Source organism: Terrapene carolina, unplaced genomic scaffold (genome assembly GCF_002925995.2).
Source record: "Terrapene carolina triunguis isolate 2854851 unplaced genomic scaffold, T_m_triunguis-2.0 Scaffold633, whole genome shotgun sequence".
NCBI classification, from domain to species: domain Eukaryota; kingdom Metazoa; phylum Chordata; order Testudines; family Emydidae; genus Terrapene; species Terrapene triunguis.
This window is the reverse complement of record NW_020664984.1, coordinates 3,727,281-3,742,713: the sequence shown is the minus strand read 5'-3', so window position 1 is coordinate 3,742,713 and position 15,433 is coordinate 3,727,281. Positions and strand designations below refer to the sequence as shown.

General features: G+C 57.5%; 1 protein-coding gene across 1 annotated transcript in view; it reads right to left on the bottom strand.

Annotated features, from left to right (window-relative positions):
- Nucleotides 1-5,036: 5,036 nt before the first annotated feature.
- Nucleotides 5,037-15,433, bottom strand: part of HSPA12B (heat shock protein family A (Hsp70) member 12B) — a 57,414-nt gene continuing 47,017 nt past the window's right edge. The window contains exons 11-13 of the mRNA XM_026659538.2: nt 11,495-11,753; nt 10,699-10,802; nt 5,037-7,970 (exon numbers count right to left, since the gene is read on the bottom strand). Coding sequence (XP_026515323.1) covers nt 7,327-7,970; nt 10,699-10,802; nt 11,495-11,753 — 1,007 coding nt within the window. The 3' untranslated portion in view covers nt 5,037-7,326. The remainder of the gene's footprint in view (nt 7,971-10,698; nt 10,803-11,494; nt 11,754-15,433) is intronic.

Sequence of the window (15,433 nt, the reverse complement as noted above, 5' to 3'; positions counted from 1 at the left end):
ACAAAACCGAACTTGGTTTGTTTGGAGTAAAACTCTCTCCAGTGTTTGTTTGTCTTGGTGCTAATTCATGTTTGCACAGTGCTGGGCCTGCTTTCACTAACAGGCTATAGATTTTTCTCTCTATTGTATACTTGGGAAAGTCATTTTTTGTAACGTCTTGAAACTCTTTCTGTTCTAAGTTAGACTTCCTTGTGAGAGCTGCAGCAGGCGCTTCTGCAGAGCAGCCTCCAGAGCGTCCCTTCGACTTCCTGGAGGTATGGATTATTAGTTAATGTTTGGCTAACCACGGCATCTTGGAGCCCCAGTCACGGACCCGGATCTCATTGTGCCAGGCGCTGGACAAACACAGGAAAAAAAAGGCAGTCCCTACCCTAAAGAACTCAGTCTAAGTAGAAGACAAGAGAGAGCTGATGGAGCCAGACAGAATGTGAGCACAAGGCTAGCAGGACGGACAGTGGTTGTGCAACACACCAGCTATGTCATGTGTTAAGGTTATTGTTGGCATCACAGCAAATGAGAGTTAAAGAGGGACGTGTTGGGGGAGGGGGCACTCGTGTTCCCGTTTTCAGAGATGCCGTTCACTTCAGATTCATTCGGAGAGTGAGTTGCTTGAGGGATAGTGGCCAGCGGCTCAGAGTTAGATACCACAGAGATGGGCTTGCTACGAAGATGCAATTCGACACGTAGTGCTGGAGAGGAGTGAACAGAACCTCATGGCTACATCCTCGTCACAGCAAACCCTTCCGCACGGGGCCCTCTCCAACCAGCACCACCCCGGCCCAAACAACCTCAGTGATCCGAAACTCAGATGAGCAATGTGTGCTGGCTGAGGACTTTCAAGTTTCTTTGCCTTCTCCAAGTGAACACCCAAGGACCGGGCCCTTTCCCGCTGACCTTGTGGAGTAGGACCTCACCTGGTGGGAACCCGGGCCTGGAGAATGTGAAGAGCAGGGATTCCGTCACAACCATGGGGAAGAATCTCGGGGGCCAGGTCAACAGCTTCTTCTTGTATAAGGTGGGTCGGTTGTTAGAACCTGAAATGTGCTCGCTCGGGGCTTTTAGCACGGCCACCCCAGGCTGTGACGGTTTGGGTAAGAAACCTGAGCTCAGAAGTACGGTGTGGCGCAGAAGGAGCATCCTTTAGCTTAGTCACGGCCATGTTAAAGTCCCAGGACCAATGGGGTTGGGTAGTTTAATAAAGGGGGCAGGGCTTCAAATGTGTCACGTCCCACCTGATCTTGTCTCTGGGCTGCAGAGACGCTTGTCTGCTTCCTCTGCTTTATGGCCAACTGACATGGCTGCCAAATGAACATGACATTCATCTCCAGTGCTGCTCTAGACACGTGCCGAGGATCAAGCTGTTTGTGGGGCGTGTTTGTTATGCGATCTGCCTGGGCTTGTGCGCAACATGCCATAAAGCTTTTCCATTTAACATTATCCGGGCTGTGTGGAAGGGGTATTCGAGGCACCTGCTTAGCGAGGACATGCCCAGGAACCGCTGTCCTTGGCCAGGAGCAAAGCTGGCATGGCGAGGGGATCCTAGGTTGGGATGAGACGTGATCTAGTTCCTGCGACCAGACTCGGAGCTGGACACCCCCAAAGTGTCATGGACACGTGTGCTGTGTGTTACGCTCCTGTGCCAAAAACGCGTCTCATCCAATCATGGACTAGAAACATCACCAAGTGCCAGAGGTGAGCCAACCGCCACTAGTGGGCGTGAGCGTTCAGTGAGCAGCCTTGAGGTGGCAAACGGTCAGAAAACACGTGCCCACTAAGTGCGGTCGAAGGGAACTAGGCTTGGTTGGCACCAATTTTCTAGCTGAAAAGGGAATAGAATTGAAAGCACACGATGAGCCTTGAAATCAAAGCAGCACGAGTCCTACCGAGTGGCAGTGTGGGCTAGTGGGTAGAGGACAGGCCTAGACCTGGGGGACCTGGCTCTATTCCTGGTGCTTTCCACCCAGCCACTCGGTGTGGATCGTGTCAATTTCGTCTGTAAGTTCTTGGAGACAGAGACTGTCTCGTCCAATGTGCGTGGACAGCGCCTAGCACAGTGGAGCCCCGATCTCGGTTCGGGCCCCACGGGGCTACTGTTCTGCAAATAAATCCCACGTTTCGGGTTGAAGCTGAATTAGGTATTAAATACCAATGAGACCCCATCAGCGACCAGAGCTCCACGGCTCTGAAATCCTAGCCGGCTCCCTGTTGGATTGTCCAGCCAGCTGGTAACTTAGACCTGTGGTCCTAGGCACATGAGCCACCTGGAAAGAGGAAGAAAGATGGTGGCGCGAGGAATATGCTCCGGCACATAAATCACTATCAATCACTTCCCCTGCCCTCCGGGGAGCCTTCCAGACATTAACTGGGTAATTGCTTTCTGCTGCTACTCACTGGCCCTGTGTCTATGGATTGCAGGCATCATTAGAGACAGCGGGGTTTTCCTTTCCCTAAGGCAATTTGTGCAGTGATTAAATCAGCTTGGAACGAAACCTAAAGAGGGGAGAACATAGCTCCCCCTTCGGCTAACTCCCCAAAGACCCTCACCGCACAGTGCCACGTGCTACAGCGGCCCTGTCTAGTCCACACTGGGGAGCCGCGTTGTTGAATTAGAGTTAATGGCTTAGCAGCAGAGAGCATCGGCGCTTGAACAGCCCATGCTGGTCCCATCAAGCCAATTAGAAGCTGCTATGTTTGTTTGACTTGACACAATTCAGACAAGGGGAGCAGAGAGCTCTTGGGATTCGGGCACCGCAGCCGGGTTGAGAAGACTCTCCACTCAATTGCTGCTCTGCTCTGGACTCCTGGTGTGACCTTGGGCAAGTCCTTTAACCGCTTTCGGTCTGGCCGCACTGCGCTGTAAACCCAGGTCTGTGGGACCCAGGCGTGGGGACTCAGCGTTTCCAAGCCTACGCTTGAGCGTCCACCCTGGGCTTACACGTGCTGGGCCCCAGTCTCACCGCTGTGCTAACACATCCATATGGTGCTACGCCGACCTTCTGACTCGGGGCTGCAGCTTGAGCTGCGTCCACACTGCAAAATGGCCGGGCTTGGGCCCGAATCACAACAGGACTCTGGTTCTGACCCACCCTCCTAGTAGGAGCTTGGACCTGGGTCCTAAGTGTGTGGCTGAGCTGAGTCAGTAACCTGTGTGTGGACAGAAGGGGGGTTGGACTCAAACCTGAGGCCGCATCTGGGCTTAGTGTGCCATGTAGCCACACCCTGTGTTCCCCCAGGAGAGTCCATCTTTCACAGGTGTGTTGTGAGCGTAGACTGTAGACAAGAACCGGCCATCGCTTGCTAAGTACTGCTGACCTGGGCTGGATTCAAACTCCCAACCCGCTGCCGTGAGTTCTCATCAGCGCATATTGCTCGGGCATCGTAGGTGCCTTCGAGTCGCTCGCGGGATCCTGGATTCAACTCCCGATGGCGTGTCAGACTAACGAAAGCTTCGCCTCTGACCAGAGCTTCAGCCCCACATGCTGCGAGTTGAGTTCAAACCTGCTTCCCCGTGGCCAGTGGTTCTCAACCTCCTGCCTTGCTAGGACCTGCTGTGATAACTGGTTCTCCTATACCCTACAGGTGAGCGCCACTGCAAGAACCAAGTGACAGGTCATAAAATGTCCCCAGATCCTGCTTCTCAGCCCATTTCCCATTGTGGGCCGCATCTGCAGCTCTCTGTGTGTTATGTGGGCCACATACTACCAGTTTGGCCCTGAGGAGGTCACATGGGCCGCAGCTGTGTGCTGATTGGGCTGCGGGTTGAGAACCACTGACCTAGACCAATACACGTCAATGGGAAAAGGTACAAAAGGGAGCCAGGAGAAGTGAATTCGTTCTGACACAAAGGCCCATTGATGTAACTCAAGGACACTGTTAAGATTATGGCTCGTATACAAGAGAGGTTGGGGACCGGAAATCAGTGGAGCAAAATTGGTGTGTGGGAAATTAGGCCTAATTGCTGGACAAAATAATGAAGGGACGGGCTCTCCTGCCACCAGGTCCTTGTGACATCCTGAAAGGAACACATTTGTGGGAGAAAAATCAAGCAGCAGCTGTCTGACAACTGCTGGCCAGGAGATGGGTGGACAGGAAGGCGTGAGCTTTACTATCATGGCGGCATGGTCAGGATCCGCTGATTCACCATTGGGTTGTCGTTGTCCCGACCAGACCGGACCAAGTGCAGGACCCAGAGGGCACCACCACCTCCACTGGCTAAATCCCAGACACCACCTGGGATGTCAGACTGTCAAACCCCTTCCTCTCATCTCCCGGGTGTGTTTTTTCCTGTTTCCTTCTGTCTAATCAGAGCTTGGCTTAGCCGGCCAAGACTATATTGTGCAACGGTGCTGTGAGCCTGTGAGCAGAAAGGCGGTAAAAGCAGTTCCCTAACTAGCCCGATGCGGGGACAAGTTTGCCAGGGCTCGCAGTGGCTGATCAGGCAGTGAGCTCGCCAGTGAAAGGCAGCCCCAGAGCCAGAAGCTGTGTTGTGTCTCCGCTGTTCTTTTCTCTCCCTCTCCCTCTCTTGTCTTTTAGCAAATCGGCTTGGTCTTTAACAACCACCACAACAGTGACCGCTCCAGCCCACCTCAACTAACATCCTCTCTGTTCCCCAAACGGAGGGGTAGCATCGTCTTTGGTCCCACCTAGGAGACTGTCAGACAAGGGGCTGAGGTCTCCATACACCCCACCCCGAACCTTGTTTAAAACTTTAGTGCCAAGATCCTCTGGGCCCATGTATTCCAACTTAAAACAACAGGCCTCCGCTCCCTCCCCCACATGAGCCCTCTCTCCTTCGCCTGGGCCCCGCCTCCCCTTCGGCAGCATGGGCAGAGCGGCGTGGGTGTGATTCCTTCACACCTGCTGGTGACCTCCATGTTAAGAACACCTGCTCCGGGTTGAAGACGGCAGCTTAGTTCTTCTTTCAGAGCACAAGGGCGAAAGCAGACCTGCTCTCACCGCTGCTTTAACTCCGTTCCCCGCCTCAAAAGCATTCCCCCGCCCCTGGCTGCAGAAGAGTATAATGGTTTATTTTGATTTCCATCACATAGCATACTTATCTGAAATACGGGATAAAGGCCTCACTAGTGCCACAGATCCAGCCATAATGCCTGGTTCTTACACCTGGGAGGGGGAGGGGGGGGAGGTTTACATGTGATATATAAAAATAAAAATTTGGGTTTACAAAAAAATACATATACTTATCGAAAGGAGCCGTTGTCACCGGTCACCATTGTTTTCTCCCTAGGCACACGCCCTGCCAGTAATCTACAGATCAACTGGTATCAACTCCCCCTTCTTCTGCCCCGACGGAGTCTGTCTGTGGTCACTTTGGCTGAGCGGGGCCAGGAAAGAGGTTCCTGACCTTTAACTCCTGGGTAGGGACTAGCCAGCCAGGAGAATATTCATTAGCCAACTAAGGCAGCTCCCAGGTGCCAAACGAGCCAGCGAAGCTAGTCAGCTGGGGCCGGTGGTGTGGTGAAGTGGGAATTTTTGTAATATTTTTAGGAAGCCCCAGCGTGCCTCAGTTTCCCCTGTATGCTGCATTGTTACCTAGTTTGGCGGGGGGCGGGGACTGGTCTGTCCGCTCTCAGCAGAGGACACGGATGTGAATGGCTCCTAGCTGTCTGGGGCGTTAGGGCCCATATCAATGGAGTATCTGAGAAGACAATGGCAAATTCAGTCCCCGGGACTTTGAGACCTAGCAACCAAGGACCTTGGAGGGCCCACCCCTCGGCAGGAAGCCAGGCAGTGTTTGCCCAGCGGGGAACAAAGGGTGGGAGGAGTGCAGGGGGTAGTGGCCCGTCTGAACTGGGACAAGGCGAGGTCAGAGGGACAGGGCTCCGGGCTCTAAGCTGACTAGGATGGAGTGGGCTATAACTTTCTTTTCCTCACGCTAACCCAGGACATCTTCTGCTGTGTTCCAGTCACCTAATAAACCCCATTGCATCCCCACGCTCTGTGAGTGCCCCTGCGTCGCTCCCTAAGATCGTACAAGTCTCCCTGGGGCCCATCTCAGTGGGACTCGCTGAGCGGAGCTCACGGGGTGAAGAAGCGATGCTGAAGGCCTGGAGGTCCAGCCCAAGGAGGCAGTGAAGCATGGCTCACCCTGGAGGAAGAACGAGACCCCTAGGGGATCTGGCACTGAAGGGTTCCTCCTGGAGACTGTTCCAAAGCTGGGGCCACAGCTCCAATCCTGCGGCTCTGTGCCTGGTGGCAAGCTCCAGCGGGGTACAGAACTGCCAGGGCAGAGCGCTCCCACTGGTTTCAGTCCCTGGAGGAGTGAGTGCCACTTGCTGCGCTGCATGCAGAGGTCACCAGGAGAACATCAGCCGGGGAGCTCTCTGAACTTCACGCCAGTAAATCGTCCAGGCAACGGCGCCTGCATCATGGAGACAGAGCCGGTTTATCACATCGCCTCCTGCTGGCCACCAGGCTGCGTTTGCTGCCAGCTGGGCTCTGCATTTACTTGGCCGAGACACACACGTGTGCCTGGGTGCTGGGTTGGCGTTCTGCGGAAGATCCTGCTAAGGAGCACTCTTGAGAGGCCTTTGAGACCCGAACCATGAGTCTGACTGGCTTGAGCCTCACGCGCCAGGGGGAGCTTCCCCAAGCTAAAACAAGCCAAGAACAAATCCTGTTTCTGCGTGAGAGGAAGAAGGGTTTGCGGCTGGAGGAGCAGAGGGCTTGTGAACGCAGAGGGTCCTTCTCCCTATTCAAGGAGGCTGCTGGCAACATTGTCCAGCTCAAGTGCAGTAGCTACTGGCGTAGAGTTCATGGAAACTTGGTTAGGGGCTGGATCACTCGGCGATTCCCTGTTCTGTTCACTCCCTCTGAAGCACCTGGCCTTGGAAGTCAGTATCCTGGGCTAGATGGACCAGTGGTCTGACCCAGTCTGGCCGTTATGTTCTTAGGGTCACCGCTGCCTTGGCGTGTCCCCGTAGGATCAATTTTCTGCATCACCCTGCTGTGGCGGAGGGTAGCCTTGTGACACAGCAATGCCCCAAGTGAATTCAGGGCTCCTCCGATGGAGCGTGTCTGGGGCAGGGACATGAAAAGCATGGCTGGAACCCTGACCACTGTGAGGACCATGGGTTCCCCATGGCTTGATTAGGTTTGTGAGTCCATGAACCGTTGTTCCCTGGCAACGTAAAGCTCCTCCAAGTCCAGTATCGCTGCTGCTGAGGATGCAAAGTGACTGCGTCTCGTGGTGTGAAACCCGCATGGACGTGAGCACCGAGGCATGTGCTGTCAGGGGAGAGGGGCGGATGGTTGTGGAAGACACGCCCCATGCCCCTGCAGCCTCTGAGCTGTCCCTTCCTTTGGGGCTCAATTGGACAGGAAGTCGATGGCAGCCCTGACCGTCTTGGAGGTCCTGACGTCCATAGCTGCCACCTTGAGCTCCGTGTCCCCGAACTGCATGCTGGCCCGGATCTCCCGCCGCCGGCTCTTGGGGCCGCTCGGCTCATCCAGCTCGTCCAGCTCCAGGCTGATGGTGCCGCACTTCCTCACCCCCGGGTCGGTGATGTAGACCACGTCGTCCGTGGCGCAGCAGTAGATGTTGATGATGATCTTCCGCTGCCCCACCCTGGCTGGGCAGTAACTCCTCTGTACCACCTCGCCCAGGGCCACTGACTGGTCCACGGAGACAAACTTCTCAAAGATGTCCGTGCACCAGTTCTTCCCCTCCTTCACCAGCAGCTTCTCCTTGGGGTGCTTCCCCTCCACAAATTTGTTGAGTACCCCCACGCCGTAGGTCAGGGGCGAGCGCCTGACCCTGACGATGGTGGGGTCGAGGCCGAAGAGCACCGCCCCTTTGAGGATGGTCAGCCCGACGTCCTGGGGGATGATGACGCGACACAGGCTGCCGAAGGCCGATTGGACGGCGTGCTGGAGCATCGCTGACTCGGCAAAGCCCCCTACCAGGAAGAGGAACTTGATGCCTTTGACGTCTGGCTTCTTCAGGAGGTCGTCTGGGAAAGGAAAAGAGGGTGAAACGGTGAACCTGGCCCTGCTACTGACTGGGTTTGGCTAGGTGGCCATAACGTCTCCATTAACCCCTAGGAAGAGCAGGGGAGCGGCCCGTGAGGGATGGGGGAGGGGGGAGAGTGACTCAAAAGGAGCTGATCCAATAGGGTTTAGCTGGGGAAAGTCCCAGTGAATCCATGGGGTGGGGGTGGGGGTCATGACCCAAAACGAAGCTATGCAGTGGGGGAGGGGGCGCTGGATGGGTTGAAGGGAAGGACCGACTAGGGCCCTCGCCTGGGACCCAGGACTGCAGCGTTCGAGTCCCTGCTCTTACTCAGAGGCCAGAAGGGACCACGGTGCACATCGAGTTTGACCTCCCACGTAACCCCAGCCAGAGTCCTGCCCTGGATTAACGCCTGTTTGAACCAGAGCCTGTCGGTCAGAAAATCACCCTGTTTGGAGTTAAAAATTGCCCCAAAGAAGAATCAACCACGAGCCTTGGGAAATTGTCCTGCGGGCAAGACTCTGGGCGGGTCAGTGTCTCTCTGTGCCTCAGTTTCTCCTCTGGTCAGTGGGGATAAGAGCTCTGCCCTACAGCCAAACCCAGTAAAGACGGTGAAGCTCTCAGAGCCTGTGCCGATGGGGGCTGGATAAGCAGCTAGGCAAAGACCCAGCAGGGAGAGCGGGCAGCAAATTTAGGCGGGCGTTTGCAATGAGCAGACGTCTGTGAAGCTGAGACTCCTGTGCATGTTAGATCGGGTCCCTGGGAGGGCACAAAAGCTAGTGCAATTTTGGGCTGCAGAAGCATAAGAAACGGCCAGCCTGGGTCAGACCAACAGTGGCCAATGCCAGGTGCTTCAGGGAATGAACAGAACCGGGCAATTATTGAGTGATCCATCCTCTGTTGGCCAGTCCCAGCTTCTGGGAGTCTGAGTTTAGGGACACCCAGAACATGGGGCTGCGTCCCTGCCCATCCTGGCTAATAGCCATTGATGGACCTATCCTCCAGGGACTTACCTAGTTCTGTTTTGAACCCAGTTACACTTTTGGCCTTCACAACATCCCCTGGCAAGGAGTTCCACAGGTTGACTGTGCGCTGTGTGAAGAAATACTTCCTTTTCTTTGTTTTAAACCTGCTGCTTATTAATTTCATTGGGTGACCCCTAGTTCTTGTGTTATGAGAAGGAGTAAATAACACTTCCCTATTCACTTTCTCCACACCGGTCATGATTTTATACACCTCAGTCAGATCCCCCCTTAGTTGTCTCTTTTCCAAGCTGAACAGTCCCAGTCTTATTTCTCTCTCCTCATCTGGAAGCTCTTCCATACCCCTCATCGTTTGTGTGCCCTTCCCTGGATAATTCTAACATAGCTTATCTGAGATGGGTCGATCAGAACTGCCCACAGTATTCAAGGTGTGGGCGTCCCATGGCTTTAGCTGGGGACCAGTTACCGGAAAGGCGCACTGATATTTTCTGTCCCTTTCCTAATGACTCCCAACATTCAGTTCGCATTTCTGGCTGCGCTGCCCGTTGAGCGGCTGTTTGAGACCCAACCCTGCTGGCTCCACGAGCTCTCTGGAGTGGTAACAGCTCACCGAGAGCCCAGCCCTGTGTATGGCCAGTTGGGGTTATGGGTTCCAGGGCCCGTTACTTTGCACTTGTCACCACTGAAAATGGCGGCAGGGAGAGGAAAGTCCCTTTCCCGCGGTCCTGCAGCGACGGCACGTCCTGGTCACTTCATTGTCAGATATTGATGCGGTGCAGGCCGGTCAGAGATGAGCAGCTGAAACGCTCCAGGGAGGAGTTAGATCTGTGGAACTGGTGGAGGTGGGGAACAGACCAGGTGACCAGTAGTGGTAGTGGGGCACAGTCTGGCCCCCCCAGTGCTGCGCTGTCTGAGCAGCTCACAGACATTAGCAAATTTCGCCTCACCCCTGTGAGGTAGGTATATCACCAGCCCCTGTTTTATAGATGGGGAAACTGAGGCACAGAGAGCTAAGTGAGTGGCCGAAGGTCACCCAGGCGTCTCTGGCAGTGTTGGGATCTGAGCCCTGGTCTCCTGAGTCCCAGCCCAGCCCCTGCACGCCGGAGCCCGTCTTTCCTTCCCCAGTCGTTGCTGAGAAGAAACGAAGAGAGAAGCCCAGTGAGGCTCTGGCAGGGCCATTAAACCACCTGCTTCAGCCAATCTCTATCAGCGAGTCAGCGGAGACCTAACAGGGGCAGCAGGGCTCTGACATCGGCCCCTGGCAGAGACGGGAACCTGGGCCTAGGGGATGACCCCGTCTGGCCACGTCTCTGTTCTAGGCCGACCCCCAGGCCCGCTCAGGCTGTGGAACGGCTCCAAGTAATGACCAGAGCCACCGGCGAGTGTCTGAACCTGCTGGCACACATGACGCAGAGCGACTGCACCGGGCACGGGATGGACCCGGGGAACGGGAGCCAAGGACCTACCTAGGTACTGTCCACCTCCCCTAGCCCCGACCCTCCTCGGGGCTCACCCCCTCCAGCGAGGGGGGCAAGCCGTGGTTGGAGCCCAGGAGACAATGCTGGTGTGTGGACACGGGCTAAGGCACAGCTAGGTGGGAAAGGCTGGAACAAGGGAGCCCAGGTTCATGGCTCTGCCCCTCGCTCAGCAAGGGGGGGCTCCTCTCTCCCCAGGCTGGCTCAGGCCCCACGGTAAGGGAAGTAACAGGACTGGGGGCTCAGCCAGGGTCCCTTCACTCGGCCCTACCGATGTGCCGGATGATCTGGCTGACGGTCGGCTGGAAGAGGTCGTTCATGGCTTCCGACGACATTCGCAGCATCCCCTGCGAGGACCACTTCACAAAGTTCACGCTGGGGGCACAAGAGCGGAGGGGAGTGACTCTCCTGGGCTCCCACACGCAGGGCCAACCAGTGCCCCGCCCCCCAGGGGCTGCCCGCTCTCACGCCTGCCACAGAGAGCAATGGGAAGGGGGCTGTGTCCTCCTGCGCCCTGCCCCCATCACCTTCCCCCCGCCATGGGCAGCCAGGACTGCATGGGTAGCAAGATCAGAACATGCATTCTGCCCCTAAAAGCCCAGATCAGTCCCCCGCGCGGCCCATCAGCTCAGTGCAGCTTGGCCCTGCCTTGGTGCATCTCCACCTCCACTCTGCCAGCTCTGGGCCACCTGCCCCTGGGCCACGCCTGGCCACAGCCTCTGCATCATGCCCGACCCCCTGCCAGCCCCTGCCCTTGTGCCCACAAACAGCCAGGTGGGGGAGGCCAAGAAAGGTATCCACACCCCTTCCAAACACCCCACCACCCTGAGTAACTTCCTAGATGCTGAGCCCCCAGGCTGGGCCCAGAGGCATGGCCCTCTGTCGTTAAAGGGAAGGGAATGACCCCATCAGCAGGTACCAGTAGTAGGCTGTTGTCTTCCATGTGAACTAGCCACCAGAGGGGGCTGTGACACATGATCTCATCCTGAGCTCCTGGCCCACCTCCCCCCACACCCCGGGGGGTGCGTACCAAGCACACTGCAGTCCCAGCCAGCCCCCCAAGTCACCTGCTCCGCTTGAGCGCTGTCTCCACGTTCTGGCCCCGGTGCCTGCGGTAGAAGTCAATGAAGGAGAAGGGCAGCGAGACGTTGAGGGGGTTGGAGCGGAAGGGCGCTGCCGCCCTCTTGCGGGCCTCGAAGGCGATGGTCAGGTCCACCCAGGCTGCCGGGCGCTTGGCCTTGAAGGTGGCGATGAAATCCTCCCCGAAGATCTGGCCCAGCAGCATCTCAAAGGCCAGGTCCACCCCCACCGCCCCATAGGGGCCACCTGCAATGCATAGCCACTGTGGAGTTATGGGGTGTGCGCAGAGCGGCTCTGCCCAGGGCAGGAACAGGCCCCCGGGAGTGATGGACACCCTGCTGGGACGGGTCGGGGCTCCCCAGAGGGGGAGATGGCGGCTGAGCTTGTCTGGGTGAAGGCATTTTCTGGTTATGGGACTGATTGAGGTGTGAATAGCACTGGGGGGAGCCAGCTGATAGCAGGGGCAGGGGCTGGCCAAGCGTCACCCCCACAAAGCTCTGCCAGTTCTGACATACAGCCTGCCCCGGTCCTCCAGCCTGCTCCTCCCTCCAGCTCCGGCCCCCACAGCTCTGCCGGTGCCCCTCAATCCTGACTCACAGCCTCCACCTCCACCCGCTATCTCAGCCCTGGGCACCCCCCGAGCTCTGCCGGTGCCCCTCAATCCCAACCCACAACCCCCTGCTAGCCCAGCCCTGGGCACCCATGGGAGCCATGCGGCTAAGGAGCCAGAAGTGGTACCTGGGTCCACCCCAGACACACAGGACCTCCACACAGATGGTGGGGGCTCCCGGTGGTCCCCACATTCACCCAGCTCTTGGGACTCCATGGGCTTTGGGGGTGGGGGGACTCAGTCCGCATCCTGGGGAAGGCTGAAGGGGGAACTCTCCGCGAGGAGCCGTCCCCCCATGGCGCAGCATCCGGGGCTGGGTTCTGTGGGAAGAGGACCTGCTAACTGGTGGACCAGGCCGACGAATGCTCTGTGTGTCCAGCTATCTGGTGGTTACATGCTGCCCCCATCATGCGGGGAGCCGAGCCCCTTCTCCCCAGCCCTCTGCAAAGACTAACCAAGTCATGATCAGCCCCCCCCCCCATGCCCAGTATTATCACTCCCCATCACACACACGGGGAAACTGAGGCGCAGAGCAGCACCTATCCACTGCAGTCAGAAAACAGGGCTGGGGCTAGATCCAGGAACTCCCCAGCTACCAGCCGCCTGTGCAGCCTGCTGGACTCTGCCCCTCGGGCGCCTGGCAGCCAGGGCTTCATTTGTAACGCCAGTGGTGCCGCAGCTCGGCCCGGGGAGCAGCCGCCTCGCGCGAGGCGATGGAAATTAGCTAGCCCTGGGAACAGACAGCAGGGAGCAGCCCGGCCTGCTACCCGCCTGCATGGCCAAGGCTGGAATGAGCCAAAGCGCCAGCAGATGGTGCTCAAAACTAGGTAGCCGCATTTGTGGAAGTGGGAGGCCCAATAAAACCTGCTCGTCTGGGGCTTGCTGGCATCACTCAATAGCTGCTTTTTTTATATATATATTTATAAATAATGGAGATAACCCATCTCCTAGAGCTGGAAGGGACCTTGAAAGGTCATTGAGTCCAGTCCCCTGCCTTCACTAGCAGGACCAAGTACTGATTTTGCCCCAGATTCCTAAGTGGCTCCCTTAAGGATTGAACTCACAACCCTGGGTTTAGCAGGCCAATGCTCAAACCACTGAGCTATCCCTCCCCCACACAAACTGAGATGACCTCAGAACACAAAGCTGTTATTGACAACCTCCTTCCCCTAATCATGATCAGGTGTGTGACAGGCCTGTAGTCTGGGGGGAAAAGGGGGGTCTGGTCTCTGCTCCCGGGCCCTCCCCTCTCAATAACCTCACTGCACAGAACCCTTCTGCCATGCGACTGGGAAATTTTACCACAGCAACCCAGCTTTGTCTCTCACGGGGCTTAACGTGACTCCAGTCCACTGCAATTCATCAGCATCGCTGCCCATCACAGGGACCTCTGCAGGCCCCCAGCAAATCCTCCGGTTGGAAGTCTATAGCTAGTTTCCCTATGGACACCAGATGGTGCTACAGCCCCTCGCTGCACTGAGACGCTGGGCCTGGGAGCGGGGCCGGGGCTGCATGCTGAGGTGCACTGGGGACCGGTCCCTGGGAGACGCTGTCTCCCCAGCTGAACGGGTCGCTCCCGAGGTTTTAGGCCTTGTCTACACTACACGGTTTTAGGCAGACATCATAAAAACACCCCCCTCCCCAAGTGGCGTCGGGCTGATGTCACTGGAGTTAGGGCCAGGCCATGTCTGTGTAGACGCTGTTTTCCTTACATCAGCTGCTGGCTGTCATTCTTGTCAATTTCATGCCATTAAATTGACAAGAAAGCCGGCTCGGGAGCCTGGCTGCCACCTCGGCTCCCGGCTTAGGCTGCTGCCCGGGCTCCCCACAGGGACCCCTGCTGCCCCCCGGGGTCCCTGCTCCCCACCGGGAGCGTGGCAGCTGACCGGACTCCGGGGGCAGATCTCCCCGCAGGAGGCGAGAAGCCCCAGGTGGCTCCCCCTGCTCCTGGCTGGGAGTGGGGAGGAGAGAAGACGGGGGGGGGGGCAGATGGCATTGCATGGAGCAGAGACCCCTGGCTCTCAGCCCCCCACACTGCCCCTCTTCAGTGGGTGGACGTGCTCCTGGTGAGGACACGCACCACCAGCAGGAGGGTCTTGTGGACATCAGCCACCACAGTCGTTAATGCGGTGGCTGTAAGGCGACCTAACATAGGTCGACTTATCTGTGTGGTGTAGCCAGAGACTCACTTTGGCCAGTAGCCTTCTGCGGCTCGGGAACACGCCCGTCAGCGGGGACGCCCAGCGGGCAGGGGACAGCCACCAGGGGAATGGGAACAATCCCGCACTGGCCACTAGGGGGCGGGTGTGGGGTGCTCTAGAGACGTCCGAATCGCCAGGGCTCCTTGGACATGTCCCGCTACCGCAATCCAAGGCCGCGCCCAAGCCCCTCCCCCAGGCCTGAAATTTAGACCCAGCTACGGCCATTGCAGCTCCAGCTCATCCCGGCTAATCACACCCCCTTGGGTCACCCCCCCCCCCCCCACCCACCCCCCCTGCCTTTGCCCACAACACCGGCCTCCATCACCCACCGAGTCAGAGAGGGCAAAGCCAGAAGGGACCACCAGTGCATCCCGTCTGCCCTGCTGTATAGCCCGGGCCAGCGACCCCGCCCAGCACCCGCGCCCTGACCCAGCCACAGGAGTGACCCCAGGGGTGACAGCCCGCAGGAGCCCACGCTAGTGTGTGCCACAGGTGGGACCGAGCGGCACCAGCGCCCGAGGGCACCTCTATGGCAGGGAACTGATTAGGTGAGACATGCCCAGCCGATCCTGGCAACTGACTTGCACCCAGATGCAACAGAGGAAGATGATCCTTCCCCCCCCCGGCATCACTGCCCCCTCTGACCTGGGGGGAAATTCCTTCCCAGCCCCACACGTGGCCATCAGTTAGACCCCCAGCACGTGAGTACGAACCAGCCAGCCAAGCCGCTGAGCGAGCAAGAGGATGTTCGGTGCCAACTCAGCGCCCTCGCCCAGCCTAGCCCATGTCCCATCTCCTGCCGTGGCCATCCCTGATGTTTCAAAGGAGATTAAAAAAAAACCCCTCCCGGAATATACTTGAGGGGGGAGAAATCCCTTCCTGACCCCGGCCTGTGGCCAGCTGAAGCCCTGAAGCATGAGTGTTGGGAACATAGAACGTCACCTGGACGTGAGCCCCAGGGCTGCTGAGCCCTGCCCCCCACCCCCATCACGAGCAACCCGTCAGACAATCACACTCGCATCTGTCCAGCTCTCTTAGAACTAATCCTGTCCTTTGCCTCACAGAGGTGTGTGTGTGTGTGTGTGTGTGTGTGTGTGTGTGTGTGTGTGTGTGTG